This window comes from Diadema antillarum, unplaced genomic scaffold (assembly GCF_040938485.1).
Source record: "Diadema antillarum isolate AM-2024a unplaced genomic scaffold, OU_Dant_1.0 seq00000550_RagTag, whole genome shotgun sequence".
Lineage (NCBI taxonomy): Eukaryota > Metazoa > Echinodermata > Echinoidea > Diadematoida > Diadematidae > Diadema > Diadema antillarum.
The window spans coordinates 4,050,448-4,072,619 of record NW_027271495.1 but is presented as its reverse complement, the minus strand read 5'-3'; the positions used below and the strand labels follow the sequence as shown (position 1 = coordinate 4,072,619).

Genomic DNA, 22,172 nt, shown 5'->3' with positions numbered 1-22,172 from the left:
CCCAGAGATCATATTAGTCAGACTTGGAAAGAATCTTTCATGGGATTACACTGTCTATAGATGGTAACACAGACATGCAGAGACCTGCTTTTCATCAAATTAAAAAAAAAAGATTTGCTAACCTTCAAAATAATGTAACGTTATTGTCGTGAGGTGATGTTAGTCACCGGTGTGTAGATTGTGTAACAATCTTTGGGTTCGGACTCAAATGAATGAGTATCAGCACTCAGAATGTTGTTATTGCTAACTTTATTCTGACATCACTGATGTCATACCCAAACAACAACCCTGCAAAAATCAAGCAAACAAGAAAACATAATAAACATGTGGTTACACAAAATGAAACATCCAAAAGTGTTGTGAAAACACCAAAATAGATTCTTGCTGTACAACAATCGAGGCACTCAATTCAAATGAACATGATTATACACACATATGTAATACTGTATGTCTCACAACCTGACACAGATTATGTTTTCTCATAAATTAACATATAGGTTAAATCACTAACATACTACTCAATACATTTATCCCACTTATAATATACTAACACTATGCCAAAATGAATACATCTTCCATTATCATGTCTACTAATTAAAACCATAATTTATACTTTATAATTCTAACACTAATTAAACAAAATAAATCTAACCAATCACCTTTATGATTTATTGGTTAAACAAATAATTCTAAAACTTACAAGCATATAATTACTTATTGTAATTATTGTATCAAATCAGATACCCCGACAATTTCACAACAATTAATATTCAGTTGGGAATCACTAATGACACAAAATTCACACTAATTAATGAAAACAATGAAAGACAAAACAACAATGTATGTACCCCAGGTCTGTGATTACTGTCCTGAATCACATGAGTTGTTGTTCATTTTCCATCTGTGAAGATGGCTGGATAGCCCATATTCAGCTACACTAAGCTGGTCTTCCATGGGGTCCAGTTGGATGTGGGGTAGGACCACTTCACCGGGTTAGACACCCTGCTCTTTGCGATGAATGAATGAAGCGGGATCTTTTACGTGCATGAGCTGTGACTCTCTCATACACGGGACCTCCATTTTATGTCCTATCCGAGGGACAGAGTGTTTTGCCTCTTGCTAGAGGGGACGGTATGTTTACACACAACATTGCTCAGTCCAGACTCGGGTTCGAACCCGCGCCGCGTGATCGTGAGGCAGACGCGCTACCGACTGAGCCAACTCACCCCCATATAAGATTGGAATAATACATACTAAGCTATACACATAGGTCCTAAATACCAAAAATGAATCATGAGTGGACATCAGTCGGCAGGAATACCATACTCGTGCGAACATCCCCATATAAGATTGGAATAATAGTAAGCATATAACCATATATTCCAACTTATATACAATGTGATTATAACATGTGCACCATGCCTCAAAACACTGAATACATACTAAGCTATACACATAGGTCCTAAATACCAAAAATGAATCATGTAAATCTATTATACAGTGATAGAAAAACAAATTCGATATAAACTCTCAGCTATGCTATTATAAACCATACAACCCAATGCACTGACACAAAACCAGGGAACCAACTGTATATCAAGAACAATAAAGTATAAAATCACAGTCGTTCCCTCTTAATAGCTTATACATGTTACACACTGTCTTCGTATCTATGGTATATGTACTGCACATGGGCGCCGCCATTTTGTTCATGGGCGCCGCCATTTTGTTCATGCACGTCTAGTGCGCCCTCAACGATCTATAGTCATGTACATAAAATTAAATGTGCAGTCTGACCAAGCAATCATTAATTTGTAAAACCTCTCGCAATTTGGGTTATGCAATATCCGTTAAATCAATGGCTCAAAGTGCACAAAACCATACATACAATATATTCCAATGAATATATTGCTGCCACAGATTCAAACAAATCATAATCTTAACGCACAGAATTATAAATCTGGTTCACTGTCATAGGTGGAATATCAAACAACCAAATAAGATCTTCCAAAATGCAAGCAACCCTATGACGCAGTAACTAAGTAATATAGTCAGAAATTCTGTATTCCAGCTGACCATATAACTCGTGATTATATGATTAAATCGCCAGCTCTGTATATCTCTCATTGTATATATATATATATATATATATATATATATATATATATGTTTATTCATACATACTGTTACTAAGAACCATCTTACATGTAATAGAGAATAGCTTGGTGGACTGTCTTCTAACTTCTGTTCTGACTAAAATGCAGGAGTTACCAGCCCAGACAAAGCAGTTTCAACATAAATTATCAATGAATCACTAGACAAGAGTACAACAGTGTAGTGAATAAAAGTTACTGCATAAAATCAGTAAGAAAGTTGTAAAATGTTGACAACTTACAAAAGTTTCTCCTGCACTCACAAACTGCATCCAGCTCCTCCAAAGTTCAGGACAGCAATGAGCACATGGTAAAACTTTAACAAAGACTTCTACACTGAGAGTATCATCACTTTACTCCAAATTCGATATCGAGGTGCCATGCAATCTGTATCAAAATTACCCATACCTTATGTGCATCATGCATATTTACAATAACCATCTTGCCTTCAACAAGTAATGATTGTATAAACCACCAATGGTCTAGATGGACATCAGATATTGTTAAATATCTGTTCTTTAAATAAAGGATTATATTCATTTTGCACCTTGCTACTTCTAAACTTGGAACTATTTCCAGTCTTCTTCTCTCGTGTCGCTACACTTTTCCCAGCCACTGCAGAACACAGGCTCTGGCACATGGGGTGTAATCGTGGAGATCATGTGATGTACAGGGTTGTTGTAGCAGGGTGCAGTTTAGTAGGTGTTCCATTGTCAGGGGAGCCTCCCCGCAGTCGCATTCTGTGGATCCATCATGGTTTTATCCCCATTTCTGCATCAGGGCTTTGCATCTCCCAACTCCAGTTCTAAGGCGATTCAGGCAGCGCCAATTTTGCCATGGCTCATTGGCACCTGTTGGGAGGGATTCCTTTGGCTCAAAAGAGAGGTTATGGGGTTTCTCCTGTAGATGTTTTGACCAGGCTTCTATCCTGCAGCTCTGGGGATTGCCATCCAGGGGTTGTACTGAGTGTAGAAAACTCTTCCTGGATTTTAGCCTTTTTGGTGGAGGAACATGCTGGAAAAGTGGATGGCGACTGTCATCTTCCTGTTTTGTGCGTTCCACTCTTGAAGATACATCTCTTCTGACTGTAGGAGGGGCAATTCCACACAGCAGGTAGAGGTCATCAATTCGGGTAGGCTTGAGACAACCAGAGATGGCCCTACAAGCTGTATTTAGAACAGGGTCCAGCTTCTTGGCATGTGAGGAACGTCCCCAGACAGGGCATGCATATTCGGCTGCAGAGTAACACAGGGCGAGGGCAGTGCTGCGGATGGTTCCTGGGTCTGTTCCCCACTTGGAGTTTGCCAGCTTTCTCAAGATGTTATTCCTGGCTCCCACCTTTGCCTTTGTCTTGCTGACATGGTCCTTGAAACTGAGAGTGCGGTCTAGAGTGACTCCTAGATACACTGGTTTGTCTATGTGTTCTAGTCTCTTGCCATACCAGTGGACCTTCAGTTTGCGGTTTGCATCACGACTCTTGAGATGGAAAGCACTGACTTGAGTCTTATCTGGATTTGCCCGAAGATGGTTTACAGCATAGTAGGTGGTCAGGCCCTCTAGTGCTTCACTTAGCGTTCTTTCATGATCCAGAAATGACTGGGACTGAGAGGCTATGCACAGGTCGTCTGCATACAGGAAGCTCCTGGTCTTCTGGTGGATGGGTTGATCATTTGTATAAATGTTGAACAAGAGTGGAGCAAGAACGCTGCCTTGCGGAAGCCCATTTTTCTGTCTGCGCCATCTGCTTCGATCTCCACTGAGATCAACAAAGAAGCGTCTGTTCTCCAGCATGTTTTGGATCAGAGAAGTCAGGCTGGCATCATGTGTAATCTTGTACAGCTTCTGCACGAGTACTCTGTGGTTGACTGTATCGTAAGCTGCAGACAAGTCAACAAAAGCAGCACCAGTTATGAGTCCCTTCTCATAACCATCCTCAATGAATTGGGTTAGGTTAAGCAGTTGGCTTGTGCAGGACTTTCCAGGTCTGAAACCCGCTTGCTCAGGGATCAGCTGCTGATCAATAATGGGTGCCATGCGATTCAGGAGTAGTCTCTCAAACAGTTTGTATGTATGACAGAGCAGAGAGATGGGTCGGAAATTCTTCGGGATGGCAGGATCTTTGCCAGGCTTCAGGATAGCCACAATCTTTGCCCGCCTCCATATCTTAGGTAGCTTGTTGGTTATCAGACAGCTGTTGAACAGGTCTAGAAGCCACTTGAGAGCCACTGGTCCTAGGTGTTTAACTTGTTCACACAGGATGTCATCAAGACCAGCTGCTTTGTTGTTTTTCATTGTCTTGATGCCAACAATTAGCTCGTTCATTGTGAAGGCTCTGGTGAGGTCAGAACATTCCTTGTTTTCTTCAGATGGCTTTGGTAGTTTAGTTCTCCGAGGATGATGGTTTGGGTTTCCCCGGCTATTCAAAAGGAGTTGATGAGCGACTTGATCTGCTGTGACTTCAGAGCGTGGTTGGGCTTTCGTGTAGTCATTTCCCAGCTTCCTAATTGTCTTCCACGCTTTTCTGCTACTGTGAGTCATATTGGTAGACTCGATCAATTCTTGCCAGCTCCTTCGCCTCTCTGACGACACTGCATCGATAAGACTTTCCCCAACTTCCAAAGTATCATCTCCAAAGGGGTTTGCCTGGAAGAGATTGATATACTCCTTGTAGAGTTGCTTTGCTTCAGTTGATAAGCCAGGGATGTAGTTTTTCCGGCATCCTCTAGGGATGTTGTTTCTGGAGGACTTTTTCACCTTTTCTACAAAGATATCATAGTTGGCTGGGGTTGCTGGAAGGTCATTGATTGCAGTGTCCAGTTCTTCTGAGAATTTCTCCCAATTTGCCTTCCTCAAGTTGAAGCGGCGTCTGAAGGGGACTGGACGGGGAGTTATGACTGCGTTGACTTTAATCCCGATGGGACGGTGTTGAGAGTGTGGGATTGGGTCGAGGACGATTTTCTCACACTGGTTAGCAATGCTGTTCGAAGCGAACACCAAGTCAGGGTTATAGCCACGCCTCCATCTGCCACTGTTGAAGGAGCTTGGTAGTTTGGAATCGTGGATGAGGGAAAGCTCATTTGCGTCAGACCAACTCTCAACTAGTTCTCCATCATTGTTTGTCTCAGAGTATCCCCATAGGACATTGTGACTGTTGAAATCCCCTATGGCTACATTCACTGTGTTGTCAGTGAATATCTCTGGGAAGGCAAATTCCTCATTAGGTGGCTTGTAGACAGAAGTCAGAGAAATTCCCATGATCTGGATGTTCATCACTTCCACGTTGTTGAGATACGACACTGTGGATTTGTCAATGCTTATTCCGCTGCGGATGAAAATGGCACTCCCGTACTTATCATGAGGTCTTTCAGCTACAAGAGTCATGCCTGGGATTCTTGGACGAATGTTAGTGTCTCCTCGATGTGTCTCTTGTAGGCACAGTACATCACATTGATTTCTGGTACAGATATCAGCCAGGAGATGTTGCTTGGCTCCTGCAAGGCCTTCGATGTTGGAAGATATGATTGTCAGTGCCGGTCCTGAAAAGGACCCATGCTTACGACACTGACTTCTACCGACATCTTGAGCCAGATTACGTGTCTCCATGTTTGGTGATAGGATTGGTAGGTTGGTGTAGCGTGGTAGAAGGATTCGCAGGTAAACAGGTACCTGACAGGGACCGCGACGTGAACGCTCCTTCTATGGCCCCCAACTATTTCCAGTGATGGGGTAGCTTGGGTCTGGAAACAATAGAACAAAGAGTTTCTGCCAAGCACTGCCCATGACTCATTTTGTTTACCCATGGATTAGCGTCCCCTTCCCCTCCTTGACCATGGCCTGTAATGTAATTCATGTAGGCTACAATAGAGTGCATGTCTTATAGTAAACTGGACAGTGTGTGTTATATCAGATACTGTACTGCCCTTCACTGTAAACCGCTATCTTCAAATTTCCATTTCTTGTCATCTTCCCCGCTTGAATAACTTTCGTCCCGAAAGTTACATTCAATTAATAAGTAACCCCAATACTAAAAGAAAAAGGCACTCCCTTGCTTTCTGAGTATATCTTCATTAAAAAAAAATGGAAATTGATGAACAAAAAAAATTAATTAGCAAACAATCAAACGAGTGAATTTCACACAAAAATAATACGCACTCTAAATACGCTTACTGTTAGATACATGATGTAGAAACTCAAATTCACAGAAAGGATAACCATATCCTTCCCCGCTTGTTCCTGTGCACAAGGATTGCACTAATTCACAAAACGACAAAACTGTCAGATGCATTGAAGCCATACCAGTCTTACTTTGGTCTATTCAGTGAACACAACAAAATTACAACAATATTCTATGTTAGGAAGAGCTGAGAAAAGAGAAAGAAAAGAGAAGAGGATAGAAAGAAAGTCAAAAGTATATATCATAGACACCACTCATTCTGCACATGGCATTCCTGTTACTGATGATGCAGGAAGCCTTGCAGGGTTTCTATGCTTCCCTTTTGATCTCCTGGCAGAGCGTCGTGGAGGTAGCCGTACTGTGTCTCTATTCATATTAGGAATATACTCTAAGTTGAATTCCCAAGTACTGACGTCTTCATCTGATGAGTCAACATCTTCAGATTCTTTTCGGCTCGAGTCGGAAGAGATGCAATCTCCTCTTGGGAGGATTCGATCAATGAAAAGGTCATCATCGTCACTCTCACCTTGGGATCGTGGATCTAAGATGAGGTGCCTTCGATTTACACACTTTGCCTCACCTCCCTGTGCAGGTCGTATTTGATATACGTCGTGATCATCATTCCTGCCAACGATAACATATGGAACATGATGAAATTTGTCCTTCAGCTTATGTCTGGTAGTGAAGCCGTGTCTCTTGAGGAGGACCCGATCTCCTATCTCCAGCACAGGATGGGGTGAGTGCACCTCATTTTTCTCCCCTTTCTTTGCAGCTGCCTGCAGCCTGGACTTAACTACTTCATTGGCGCGCTTTAGTAGCTCCGCCTGTCTTCTGGTGTAGTCCTCGTCCCAGTCATGGTTGGCATTGTTCAACAGATGGTCTATAGGCAAGGCTGGCTCCCTTCCAAACATGAGTAAGTATGGGGTCACTCCAGTAACACTATGTGGCGTAGTGTTATACATGTAAATGATGTGCTGCATCAACTCGGGCCATCGTTTGCGTTCGGAAGCATCGAGAGACATCAACAGGTGGCACAAGGTCTTATTAAATCGCTCTACCTGTCCGTTAGCTTGTGGATGATAGGGAGTCGTGCGTGACTTCTTGATGTCGTACAACTTGCAGATCTCATGGATGATGGTGGCCTCAAATGATCGCCCTTGATCCGAATGGAGTCGGAGAGGTATCCCGTAGTGGGCAAACCAATGGTCTCGCAAAACCACTGCCACCGTCTTTGCCGTCTGATCCTTACACGGCACTGCAAGTGAAAACTTACTGAAAACATCAGTAATAACAAGGACATCTTCGTATCCTCGGCGTCCTCGATCTAGCTTGAGAAAGTCAACAGCTACTACCTCTTGTGGGCTGAATGCAAGAAGGTGACGCATCGGGGGTTTGACGATAGGTGTTGGGGCCTTGGTTGTAGTGCATCTCCAGCACTTCTTGATATGCTGCTTTACGTCCTCGTGCTGACCTGGCCAAAAACACCTCCGCCTCAAGAGCTCACTCGTTCTCCTGACACCTTGATGAGCTCACTTATCGTGAGTGGCTTCCAGCAGTACTTCCTGGAGACATGATGGTGTTAAGATCTGTCTCACTTTTCCCAAAACAGCGTCAGTGTAGCACCTGTACAGCACTCCATTGTGCTTGTTGAAGTTTGTCCACTCTCGCACCCAGCCACTCAGCCCTCGTGCTGACCTGGCCAAAAACACCTCCGCCTCAAGAGCTCTCTCGTTCTCCTGACACCTTGATGAGCCCACTTATCGTGAGTGGCTTCCAGCAGTATTTCCTGGAGACATGATGGTGTTAAGATCTGTCTCACTTTTCCCAAAACAGCGTCAGTGTAGCACCTGTACAGCACTCCATTGTGCTTATTGAAGTTTGTCCACTCTCGCACCCAGCCACTCAGCCCTTTAAGTCCTCGGTTGTAGTTGTTCCCAGGTGCCCACTTGCTTTCCCACATCCTCCATAATTCCCCTAACACCTGATCTGTTCTCTGCATCGTGGCCAGTTCTTCATGGGAATACGAAGGCAAGACTGCTGGCCCGTTATCTTGCACACCTGTGCCGTTGACAGATTTAGACGTTTGAGTGTCGACTTTCACTGCCAAGCATGATGCTACTTCTTGAAAGCCTGCCTTCAGTTCATCGGCGGTGACATTCCCAGGACACCTGCTGAGATCATCTGCACACTTATTCGTTCTACCTGGGCGATACTTGACTTCAATGTCATATTGGGAAAGCTGAGCCACCCACCTCATCTCTGTCGCACCGAGATTCGCTGTCTTTAGATGAGCCAGTGGGTTGTGATCTGTCCAGACAACTGTATGTCTGCCTTGGATGTATGGCCCAAATTTCTCCGTCACTGCCCATTTTAACCCGAGAAGTTCTAGTTTGAAGCTCGATAAATCCGGGTATGCCCTCTCAGACCCCCTCAGCCCACGGCTAGCATAGACGATAGGATGAATCTTTCCCTCATCATCAGACTGCAGAAGGCAAGCACCCAAGCCCAAGTAAGAAGCATCCACTTCAATCACAAAATCTCTGTCAAATCGAGGGTATGCAAGCACGGGTGTGCTGGTAAGAGCTTCCTTCAATGCAGCAAATGCCTGCTCCTGATCTTTTCCCCATGTGAAAGGCAGAGTCTTCCCCGCTTGTTTGCTTGCCTTGCCTCCAGTCAATGCATGGAGAGGTGCTGCTATCTGAGAAAAGTTGGGAATAAATCTCCGGTAGTAGGAAGCAAGACCCAAAAAGGAGCGGAGTTCGGTGGCATTCTTTGGTGTGGGCCAGGCCTTAACTCTCTCCACCTTCTCTTGGTCTACCGAGATGCCACCTCCTGAAACTACGTGCCCTAGGTAGCCCACCTGTCTCCGAAGAAGGCTGCATTTCTTGCCCTTCACTTTCAAGCCATGGAGATGTAGGCGGGACAAGACCTTATCCAAACGAGCCAGGTGCTCCTCGAAGGTGCTGGAAAAGATCAAGATATCATCAAGATACAAAACAATTTCACTCAAATTCATGTCACTAAGGATGAACTCCATGATTCGCTGAAAGGTAGATGGACTATTAGTCAAACCTTGCGGCATTCTAACAAACTCGAAAAGCCCCCAAGGGACACAGAAAGCCGTCTTGTCCACCGACTCCTCATCCATAGTGACCTGAAAGTATCCGTGGGCCAAGTCAAGTGTGGAAAAGTACTTAGCTCCACTCAGTGCTTCTAATGTCTCGTCGATCCTGGGGAGGGGAAATGAGTCTCTTACCTTACGATCGTTTAGCCTCCGATAGTCTATGCAGAGACGAAGGGTGTTATCTTTCTTTCTTACCAGGACCACCGGGCTTGCAAAGCTTGTTTTGGAAGGTCGGATAATCCCCTGGTCAAGCATTTCTTGGAGCATCTTCTTCACCTCTGGGATTTGAGTGGGATGGATTCTTCTGTATGGTAATCGGATGGCAGGACCATCTGTGAGATGAATTTGGTGAGGGATTATGTCACATTTCCCAACATCATAAGTATCCTTGGAAAATACATCAGTGTGCTTCGACAGGAGACTAGAAAGAGCTGCTTCTTCTGCCTCACTGAGGCCTTCAAGTTTCACACCAGGTGGAAGCTGTGGTGCTTGTGGGAGATTCATGTCAACTTGGCCTTGAAATTGCTGGGAAGCTGACATTTCCGCTCCTTCCTCTTCAATCACTTCACATACCGCCAAGAGAATCTTGTCATCTTGTACATCGATCACCACTTCCTTCTTCTCAGACCCTGGTAGTGCTTCGGCGACCATCGTTGCAGGTGAAATGTGTACCTCCTTGCTAGTCTCGTTCGCCAGCAGTACATTGAACGAAGAGCCTTGGTCAATGTGATGGTATCCCTCATATGCCCGCACCTTTGCCTGAGATGAAGGATGGACCACGATGTCATTGTACCTGCAATCAGTAGTGTCAACACCGCATGCTACTCTACGAACAGAGAAAGGTGGAAGGGTCTCACCTGACATCGTGCGGATCTTCAAAAGGCCTTGTGTACTCTCTGGCTTGGGTATCTCCTTCTCTCTGTTGGTGACAGTCCACCCAAAACCAGCTGTATGGGACACATCCAACTTCTTCAAGATGTTGCAGCCTAAGAGTACTGGATGTTCCGTTTGCCTCTCCTCGCAGGACTGATCAGATATTATGAGAAAACTTCCAGTCAATTCTTGGGTGCCAACTTGAATTGGAACTTCAATATACCCTTCAACTGGGACCTGGATACCACCTACCCCACGAATATTCAAGAACAATCTGGAGGCATCCTTGAGGTCTCCTAGTCTTCCCCGCAACTTGGTGTGGTAGATGGCGGAAGGTATGATGGATGTTTCGGCTCCGGTGTCCAAGATGTAGCCCACTTCAACTCCACCAATCTTCATACTTCCTCGCGGGCTGTTAGCAACAAGCCGATGGAGAGCCTCATGGTTCTCTGATTTACCACCTTCCAAGACCCCACTCCTCTTCACACCTGGTTCTGCAGAGGGAGCGGATGGAGGTGTGGGAGTTGCTCCTCTCTGGATAGGTGGATGTGTGGAAGGGGTCCCTCTCTGGGGACAATCTTTGCTAAAATGGCCCCGGCCCTTGCAGTTGTAGCACAGCGTCTCCTCGGTGCATTGGGGCTTTGCATGACCTCTTTTTCCACAGTTGCAGCATTTAATCTCGTTGTTGGATCTGCGTGGCAGTTGCTGAGATCCAAGGGCCATCATACTGTGCTGGAGATCAGCCAGTCCCCTCTTTAGCGAATTTAACTCGTCTCGTAAACTGGGTTCCTCTCTTCTGGTGGCCTGCATAATAGCAACGTCTTGCACAGTGGAATCAATACCTACTGCTAATTCGTGAACTCGCGTCTTCCTGCTGGTTTCATGGTCCTCAAAGAACTCTTGTGCCTCCTCCCGCATGTCTTGAAATGACTTGGTTTTGGAGGTCATCTGGATACGCCTCAATTCCCGCTGTATCCATTTCTCTCTTGCACCACGAACAAATCTCTCCTTTAGCGCAGAATCCTGGAGCTTTTCCAGGGCTTCCTTCTCTTCAGAAGAGGGTGCGGCTTTGATCATCCGACTATAGAGCCGCATCAAGGCCCGGCTGAAATCGATCAAAGACTCATGCTCCTGTTGATTCCTATTGTGAAATACCTGACTTAGAGCAGGAAGCGACTCCACGGGTGCAAAAAGGGACTGGAGAATTTCTACTATTTTGTTATAACTCTTTTTGATGTCATCTCCTCTGCACATAATTTCTTCTTTAGCAGCCCCTCCAAGGTGGTCCAACAGGCTCTGAGCTTTTGATTCATCTTGAAGGCGGTAATGTGATGCATAGCTATGGAAGTCTTCAAGTCACTCCTTAAGCGGCTGATCACCCGATGAACCTTTGAACTTGCTCAGCTTCACAGGGGGTGGAACACGCTGGACACTCAACCCTTGCAAAGCACTGGTGAGTGCCTGGATCATCGCACCAACGTCATTTGTTTCAGCCATCCTGAATGAAAAAAACTTTTGAATAGGAGAGAAGAGATAGAAGCTTCACAAGGTTGAAAGACAGGAGGTTAGTCAACAAGATATAATTACAAAAGCAAGCTCAACAAATCATATAAGTACTCTTAAAAGAAAATTTAAATCATTAATATCAACTGATCTATGACCAGTCACTCATTAGCCACTCCTTGCAATCGTCGCCAGATCAGCCAGGTCGTCTCAATGATCTGCCTGATCAGTCACTCGCCAAGGCTTCGTCGTCGTAGTATGACCAGGTCAGCTACCTCGTTGCTGCACGTGATCAGTCACTCGCCAACTCCTCGTCGTCGTAATCGGACCAGCTCAGCTACCTCGTCGCTGCGCCAGGTCAGTCACCCGCCAGATTCTCCTCGTCGTAATCGGACCAGCTCAGCTACCTCGTTGCTGTGCCAGGTCGGTCACTCCATGCATCAGGCCCAGGGGTTGTTACAGTCGCCGTGATCGCAATCCCATCCTCGTCGCCAACTTTGTCGTGAGGTGATGTTAGTCACCGGTGTGTAGATTGTGTAACAATCTTTGGGTTCGGACTCAAATGAATGAGTATCAGCACTCAGAATGTTGTTATTGCTAACTTTATTCTGACATCACTGATGTCATACCCAAACAACAACCCTGCAAAAATCAAGCAAACAAGAAAACATAATAAACATGTGGTTACACAAAATGAAACATCCAAAAGTGTTGTGAAAACACCAAAATAGATTCTTGCTGTACAACAATCGAGGCACTCAATTCAAATGAACATGATTATACACACATATGTAATACTGTATGTCTCACAACCTGACACAGATTATGTTTTCTCATAAATTAGCATATAGGTTAAATCACTAACATACTACTCAATACATTTATCCCACTTATAATATACTAACACTATGCCAAAATGAATACATCTTCCATTATCATGTCTACTAATTAAAACCATAATTTATACTTTATAATTCTAACACTAATTAAACAAAATAAATCTAACCAATCACCTTTATGATTTATTGGTTAAACAAATAATTCTAAAACTTACAAGCATATAATTACTTATTGTAATTATTGTATCAAATCAGATACCCCGACAATTTCACAACAATTAATATTCAGTTGGGAACCACTAATGACACAAAATTCACACTAATTAATGAAAACAATGAAAGACAAAACAACAATGTATGTACCCCAGGTCTGTGATTACTGTCCTGAATCACATGAGTGGACATCAGTCGGCAGGAATACCATACTCGTGCGAACATCCCCATATAAGATTGGAATAATAGTAAGCATATAACCATATATTCCAACTTATATACAATGTGATTATAACATGTGCACCATGCCTCAAAACACTGAATACATACTAAGCTATACACATAGGTCCTAAATACCAAAAATGAATCATGTAAATCTATTATACAGTGATAGAAAAACAAATTCGATATAAACTCTCAGCTATGCTATTATAAACCATACAACCCAATGCACTGACACAAAACCAGGGAACCAACTGTATATCAAGAACAATAAAGTATAAAATCACAGTCGTTCCCTCTAAATAGCTTATACATGTTACACACTGTCTTCGTATCTATGGTATATGTACTGCACATGGGCGCCGCCATTTTGTTCATGGGCGCCGCCATTTTGTTCATGCACGTCTAGTGCGCCCTCAACGATCTATAGTCATGTACATAAAATTAAATGTGCAGTCTGACCAAGCAATCATTAATTTGTAAAACCTCTCGCAATTTGGGTTACGCAATATCCGTTAAATCAATGGCTCAAAGTGCACAAAACCATACATACAATATATTCCAATGAATATATTGCTGCCACAGATTCAAACAAATCATAATCTTAACGCACAGAATTATAAATCTGGTTAACTGTCATAGCTGGAATATCAAACAACCAAATAAGATAGAATCAAGTCAGATTCTTCTTCCAAAATGCAAGCAACCCTATATGACACAGTAACTAAGTAATATAGTCAGAAATTCTGTATTCCAGCTGACCATATAACTCGTGATTATATGATTAAATCGCCAGCTCTGTATATCTCTCATTGTATATATATATATATATATATATATATATATATATGTGTGTGTTTATTCATACATACTGTTACTAAGAACCATCTTACATGTAATAGAGAATAGCTTGGTGGACTGTCTTCTAACTTCTGTTCTGACTAAAATGCAGGAGTTACCAGCCCAGACAAATCAGTTTTAACATAAATTATCAATGAATCACTAGACAAGAGTACAACAGTGTAGTGAATAAAAGTTACTGCATAAAATCAGTAAGAAAGTTGTAAAATGTTGACAACTTACAAAAGTTCCTCCTGCACTCACAAACTGCATCCAGCTCCTCCAAAGTTCAGGACAGCAATGAGCACATGGTAAAACTTTAACAAAGACTTCTACACTGAGAGTCTCATCACTTTACTCCAAATTCGATATCGAGGTGCCATGCAATCTGTATCAAAATTACCCATACCTTATGTGCATCATGCATATTTATAACAACCATCTTGCCTTCAACAAGTAATGATTGTATAAACCACCAATGGTCTAGATGGACATCAGATATTGTTAAATATCTGTTCTTTAAATAAAGGATTATATTCATTTTGCACCTTGCTACTTCTAAACTTGGAACTATTTCCAGTGATGGGGTAGCTTGGGCCTGGAAACAATAGAACAAAGAGTTTCTGCCAAGCACTGCCCATGACTCATTTTGTTTACCCATGGATTAGCGTCCCCTTCCCCTCCTTGACCATGGCCTGTAATGTAATTCATGTAGGCTACAATAGAGTGCATGTCTTATAGTAAACTGGACAGTGTGTGTTATATCAGATACTGTACTGCCCTTCACTGTAAACCGCTATCTTCAAATTTCCATTTCTTGTCATCATGTAGATTCAGAACTGCTGAATCTATGTTCCTTGTCGATATATACTTGTATTCCTTCTTTTTTGGGGGGAGGGGGTTGGGGGTTGGGATTAAAAGTCGTTCATTGACGGTGTAGGAGAGCCTCAAGAGCTCAATGGGGAAGTTGACCAGTGACCTTTATAAACTGCAATGAAAACTAAAAGGTGACAGTGAAGAAGTAAGTGCATTATGTAATTCTTCTGCATATTATGAACATGTTTGATCCCCCTCCCAAATTTGATTTACTAAACAAATTCATCTTTTGAACAGCTTCATGCCTTTGAGAAACGCGATATGAAGCAAAGTTATTTTAAATGTCATTCCCTGTTCTGAGTCTGATTAAAGATGAAATCAGAAATATTATTCTTCCTAAATTCGGACTTGCGTGTGTAGTGTCATACTAGTGATTATGCAGATAAGTACATGACTAACTAGTCATAACACTTGAGATGCAATGAATATTCATGAGTTCCGATTAATCTTACATATCCGACACGAAGTGTCGTCGGAGAAATTTTTGAGGTTTGTCCATCCGTCTTTCAGTCCTCCCGTCCGTTCTTCCATCTATAATCAATTTCCAAATGAAACTTTCTGTAAGAGCGGCTGGACGAAGTTGTGCTCATTAGTTTTTGGTTGCACACGCTCGAGGTCAATTGTCAAACGTCAAGGTAAAATTCTTAAGATTTCACTATTTCACCCATATCTATAAAATGCCTCAAGGTTTGTTTTTTTTTTTCTTGAAACTTAGTGTTATACATGCATTACCAGGTAAAGATTCTCTGGGGTAAGTTTTGGGCCATAAGGTCAAAGGTCAAAAGTCAAGCGATAAAATTTCACTTTATCTCGAAAATGGCTCAAGATGTCTTCATGGAATTTGGCATGTATGCATGCATGAGTGGATGAAGTTATGCCTGCTAACTTTTGGCTGCACATGTTCAACGTCAAAGTTCAAGGTCAAATTTTTAGAATTTCACTATTTCACCTAAATCTATGCAATGCCCCACGGTTTTGCTTTTCTTAACATGTTGTGTATACATGCATTTCCACATAAAAATTATCTAGGGAAAGTTGTGGGCCACAAAGTTTTAGGTCAAAGTTCAAAGATCAATGGAGTATTATATGTGACGCGCTACAACAAATGGATCCGAAAGTCGGGGGAGGACAAATTTCTTAAAATGACGTGACTTTTTCTATTACTCTTCTACTCTAATTTCATATATATCACAACTCATAAAAGTACTCGGTTGCGGAGATATCGATGATTTTCTTAGCGCATGTCAAGTAGTTGAGGAAAACAGAGTTTCGAAAAAAAAAACGCCTTCAAAGTTTTCCTTCCGACGCTATCATGATCAAGGGGAGGGGAGACAGTTTTCACCGCTTGACAATAGAAGGTATGCCCTAGCGACCTCCGCGATGTTCATTCAAGCTTAGCGCCAGCGGTCTACGCACGACCAATCAGCAATCAGGATGCCACGCACTGACCAATAACATCACTCCCCCGTTGCTAGGGGCGGAGTCTAGCTGCGGCGCTAAATCCAAATCTTCGAACACGTTTCTGTTACGTAGGAAGTCGGAAAATCATGGCCCAGAAAAACGCTGATTTGTCTTTCCTTTGATCATTTAGCTTCGAAATTTCGGCAGATGGTACGTAAAACATTTGATTACAAAATCATGCCAAAAAAAGAAATCCGATTGTTTTGACCAAGCCGTCAGCGACTTTAGGATCCGTTTGTTGCATCGGGTCACATATGTTAAAATTCTACCTTTTTTCTCCGCACATATCACAAATGGCTCAAGGTATCTTCATGAAACATCAATCATAATATGCATATGTACTGCCTGACAAGGATCTTTTGAGACTTTTTAGCTCCAAGGTCACAGGTCAGGTTGAAAGGCTTTAATTCCACTATTAATCCTACAATGAAAATATTTCTCCATACCTTGATGATTACTCAATGCATATAAATAAAAGTAGGTCCATGCATGCTTGCCTAAACAATGATTCTGTAGAGAAAGATTTTGGCCATTGGGTTAAACATCAAGAGAAAATGTTCAAATGTCACAATTTTGCCTATATTTTACCTGCTCTCTTAAACAATTTAGCCATCTATCCGAATAAAACCCAGTTCAAGGAAGGTTAACACTCGACACGATTGTTACAAACATGTCATTTTAAGTTTTTGCCAGTTATGCAAAACTGTCATTTCACATTGTCAAGACGTACATGTACTTTAGACCTATTGGGAAAACCATGCATTACGGCAGACGCATACCAGTCGATACATTTCTAGTTTGTTTGGGGGTTTTTTACCAACAGAAAATATCACGTCAATTTGTTATTTATTGGATACATGAATCATTATATTTGGCCCCATAACAATATCACATATGCAAAAACAAAACAAAACAAAACAAACAAACACTGAAATGAAAAACAGAACAAACATGTAAGAGTAATCACTCAATTCTATCATCTCCAAAGTCAACTTCCAAACCTTTCACTCTGTATGCTTTGGATTTCGTGGTCATGATCAGTACATGAAATATGCAAGCTACATGAATATATTTGAATTCAAACCAACTTTTAACTCAATTACCACCTCAGAAGGGAGAAGAAAATCATATAGATGTATCTAAACATACATACATACTAGTATGACTCGTTTGGATCTAGTTTTGATATCAGAGTTCCAGTATAATGTTAAATTTCATTAAAGCATTAAATATACAGTAATCCTACATTTACAGTATTTTCCTTTCATTATGCCTACTGCAATTACAGACTTCTTACAAAAGATCAGTTTTTTTGTTTAATTCCTTTTTGATGTCTCTGTGATATGTCTTTCACAGTCCTGCCTGTACTTGAAGCTGCCCCAACAGTGACTGCATCAACATCCAGCTCTCTTACCATTGAGTGGATGGCTTGGAATGAGCAGACTGATATTGGAGACCCACCTGTAACAGAATACATCACCTATTACAGGATTCCTGGTGGAAACTGGAATGATGGACAAATGGTAGCAGCCTCAATGACATCTGCTACATTAACTGGTCTAGATCCAGACACTGACTATTAGGTCAGTGTAGCAGCGGTCAGGGAGGGTCCAGGAGGGACCGGACCCAGGTCAAATGAATTTCTTACAGCAACCAAGTGTGCAAGTAAGATCTTGTTGTCACCAATCTTTACGTGTTTTCCGTATTAAATACTGCCAGGATTGTACGGTAACATAATTGTTACTATGCAGTTTCTTGCTGTTGTGTGTTGGTAACATTTTGAAAATGCAGAGATGAGGGTTTTTTGAGAAGAGAGATGCTAAACCAATGTTTCATCAATTCATGCCAAGTGTCTCCGTCAAGATGTTCAACCTTGTGAGATTGTATTTAACATCTTCAACATCCCCTACCCTGGCAATTCAATTCAATTCAATTCAATTCAATTCAATTTCATTTCCATTTCCATTGAATAAACAGAAAAAAAAATATATATACAATACATTTACAGAACATATTTGTAACAATTTCAAAGAAAACGTACAAGTGGTCACGAGTAACAACAGAATTTCCGTTCTAAGGTTTATACATATACCTAATACAAAGATTGGAATGGAAATGGAGGGTCCCACTAAAAAGCAAAGCTTGTAGGGTATGGGACCCTCGAAAAATACGCACACAAAATCAAAGAAACCAATGTCAACTGACATGAAATTCAACTTAGGAAGGAAAAAAAAGAAGAAAAAGAAAAAAAAAGAATAAAAGGGGGAAATGAGACTATGGTACAACACACGCCATCGTGGACACAAGCATACTGTACTTCATGATGGAAATGCAATAATAAAACAATAAAACGCTCCCTGGTTTGACATTGCGATTGATTGGGTGCATATGCCGGTATGAATGCATAGGAACGGATATAAAAAAGAGAAAGAGAATAGACTCACTGTTGTCTGGTACAATAAAAGAAATATCTGAGGTAAACGTATGTTAGACAGATTGTTTTCCTTAAAAGATGATTTCTGTGTGACATCTTAATACTTGTAAAAAAGAACCACAAAAAACAAACGACTTGATTGAGACAATGAAACCGAACCTAATTTGGTTGTATATCATAAGATTTCAACAGAAAATATTTTAATTTGCTCTTAAAAGAATTCAAAGTTTGTGCTGTTATTATGTCGTTGGGAAGTGAGTTCCAATACTTTGGCCCCTCGTAGATGAAGGTTTGCTGAGCCAGCAAAGTCCTAAAAAATGGCAAATGAAATTCGTTGGATTGCCTTGTAGGATAATTATGAACAGATTGATTTTTTTAAAAACATTGATTCAAATATATATGGAAGATTATTCTTATTGTAATTATACATAAATTGTCCTAAATTAAACAAATACAAATCTTTAATCTTAATTATGACATACCTGCATATATTCTCATGATTATAACAAGTGACATTGTGCTGACAAGTAGTAAAATTCTAGTCAAGGGGGAAATACTCTGGCGTTTATTCCAAACAGAAGGAAAAAAAGACAACAACAATGCATATAATGTCTGACAACACAGATATCTCCAGTGTAACTGAGGGTAAACTTGAGGCAGGATCGAGGCCTCATGGGCGTAAAATGGGCAAATAGCTTTCCAATTTTGTGAAAATCTATGTTGATAGAAAAAAAGTGAATATATTTTAATATAATCCGTATGTTATTTTTCACAAATAGAAGTTTTGCATTGTTTAAATTTTGTCCCACATTAATTATCTACTCTGTCTATGTGTCTTCAGGCCCCAGTGTCTCCCTAATCCTTGTCTCTGCAACAGCAGATGCTCCTGGACAAATCAATGTGACATGGCAGGTATGTGGTTTATACTCTACTTGTGTATTCTAAAGCAAAGTCTAGCAACATACCGAAAATAGCTGGAGGATAGTTGTATCTCCTGCAAGCAGGAAGCGTATATTTCATGTCATATAAGTAGGATGTATGGTCATCATTTGTCACCTGTGCCATGGGGTGAACTGAGCTTATGTACATTAATTATTCATCGATCCAGCATTAGGCCCTTCATATCATTTATTGATTTTTTTCCCTTCAACATCTGTGATCCAATTTGAAGCACATTTGGCCTGTATAGTTTTCAGTAATATTGATGGCATAGAGGATATTGCCCCCTAAGTATAGGTGAATTCCAAAATTCATCACTTCCATATCCAGACTGAGTACAACCGAGTTGTTTTGCATTTATCATATATTATTTTGAACAAAGAATCTAAGTTGTCCATGGCATGTGACAGAGGTAGCTTTATTGGAAATTTAGGAGAGACACGTTCGGAAAGAATGTTGTGGTTACATTTGACTTTTTGTCAAAAGGCATGATAACATTATCAGCAAAGGGAGTATAAAGCAAAGCTATTCCAGTCGTCTGGTGTAGGTAGGAAAAGGAACAACAGGCCTAAACTGCATGGTGCTGGGGGCAACAACTGCCCCCTCCCCATGAAAATGTTGGAGGGGGGCAAATATATAATTTTGCGGCCCTCTCAACATTAGGTGACTCCAGGGAGAGCTTTCTACAAACAAGGTGATAAGTTATTTGCTCAGAAGCCAAGGGGACGTCACTAATTCCATCTCTGGCGAGCTCGGCAATCTGCGAGACATCTCTGCGATATCTCCACCATCACTGGTAGGTGGTCGTCGGGAGTCTCTGCAAGGTTATGGTGACGTCGTTGAGATTTCTCCCCATTCATGAACAAGATCAGTCTCCTTGACGTGGACACAGCAGATTGAGACGTCATGCGGACATCTCCTGCAAGACTCGCTGGAGACAGGAAAAAGTCTTCCCCAAACTCAAATAGGTTAAATTCCCAGTGTCTCTCCGGAGATACAGCTAGTCTCCTGAAGATGTTGCAGAGACGTCTATGTAACCAATGGAGAATGGAGTCACCACCAGGTTGCCACCTATATATTCTCCAGGCCCATAAGATACCAACTCTAACGACTCGCACGTAGAAAATTATGTAGGTAACAAATGTGGTGATTTGATAGCCCTTCATATTGTCCCTGAATAGTTTTTCTTACCTTTTCAACTGCAAAGTTTTCCAAATATTCGACCCAAAGTGTTCACCAGATCAGTGAATTTCAATTGTAACAAAAGCAAAATGCATCCTGGCATGGAAGACTTATGGAGGGGATAACCCTCTCCCACACTCTCCCACTTCTTGGTCAACTTCCATGGACTTATGTAGCACTGGGCCTTCAGCGCAACTTCTGGTGCAACTTCCGGGTTTCCTCAGCTGACGAGCAAAAAAAAAAAAAAAAAATCTTCACCTCATCTTTCTCTTCCATTTCCGGGTTTCTTCAACTGACAAGCAAAAATTCAATGCAAAAACAAAGCCTTGCCACGCTCACACTTCAAAGTTTCTCTCTATTTCTTTCTAGTACCACTTACGCACTTCCAAGTTTTTCTTTGAATGATGAAAAAAAAAAATAACAGCATGGGCCAAGAACCCCCCCCCCCCCCCTCCGGTTTCGCCGCCCATGCGTTGACTGATACCGTGATTTAGCATTTCACATTGTCCTGAGATGTTCATTATTCTTACTTATTCATATATCACTTTCAAAATATTCCAGGATAGGTAGCTATATAAATAGCCTGCACCAGATTGTTGAATTTCAATTCTAGTAATGCAAAAACTCACTCATGCGGGAAGAGTTATACATATACTAGGTGTTTCAGAAAACATTTCCCATTTTTGATCTGTAATAGTTCAAAAACTATTCATCCGATAAAACTGTCATTGATATGAGTAATAGTTGAATAGCGTACAATTTTGTTGAAGGCAATTTAAATGTGAAAGCATAAATCAGTTTCATTAGATCTAAGATTGATTTTGAAATAAGGTTTCAGATTTGGTCAAATTTTAACCCTCTGTATAAAGATTGAACTTTGCACAGGAACCAATGATGTGTATGTGAGTGTGTGCTGACAATGGCCCTGAACAATGGACATGCCTGAACCACCTGTTGATTAGGCGTCAGTCTCGCGCTCCCAGGCACATGGATGCGTAATCAATAATTCATATGGATTGCCCTGGGCACTGCTAGTCTGAATTCATGCACGGTAAAGGGTAAAATGAATGCACATGGAAAAAGTACGCACATGTTTCCATGTGCTTGCAAACACCACATTTCATTCCAGCTGGCAATCATTTTCAAATTTTGCTTCACATATCACTAAATTTGGGATATGAATAAACATAAATAATCTAAAGTTCTTCATTTTTATACAACTGTCTACTAGTAGTCTGACAAATTGGTCGCTTTTTCGATAAAAAGAGATCATTTTTGGTAAAGAGTTCAGCAGCATTTTTCATTGGGGCAATTCGTTTCACAGTAGATTTATTTAAGG

General features: G+C 41.5%; 1 protein-coding gene across 1 annotated transcript in view; it reads left to right on the top strand.

Moving 5' to 3' along the window:
• LOC139734906 (uncharacterized) overlaps window positions 1-17,891 on the top strand; it is a 43,689-nt gene extending 25,798 nt beyond the window's left edge. Inside the window, exon 9 of the mRNA XM_071645685.1 lies at window positions 17,635-17,891. Within this exon, the coding sequence (XP_071501786.1) occupies window positions 17,635-17,861 (227 nt within the window). The 3' untranslated portion in view covers window positions 17,862-17,891. The remainder of the gene's footprint in view (window positions 1-17,634) is intronic.
• Window positions 17,892-22,172: the final 4,281 nt, after the last annotated feature.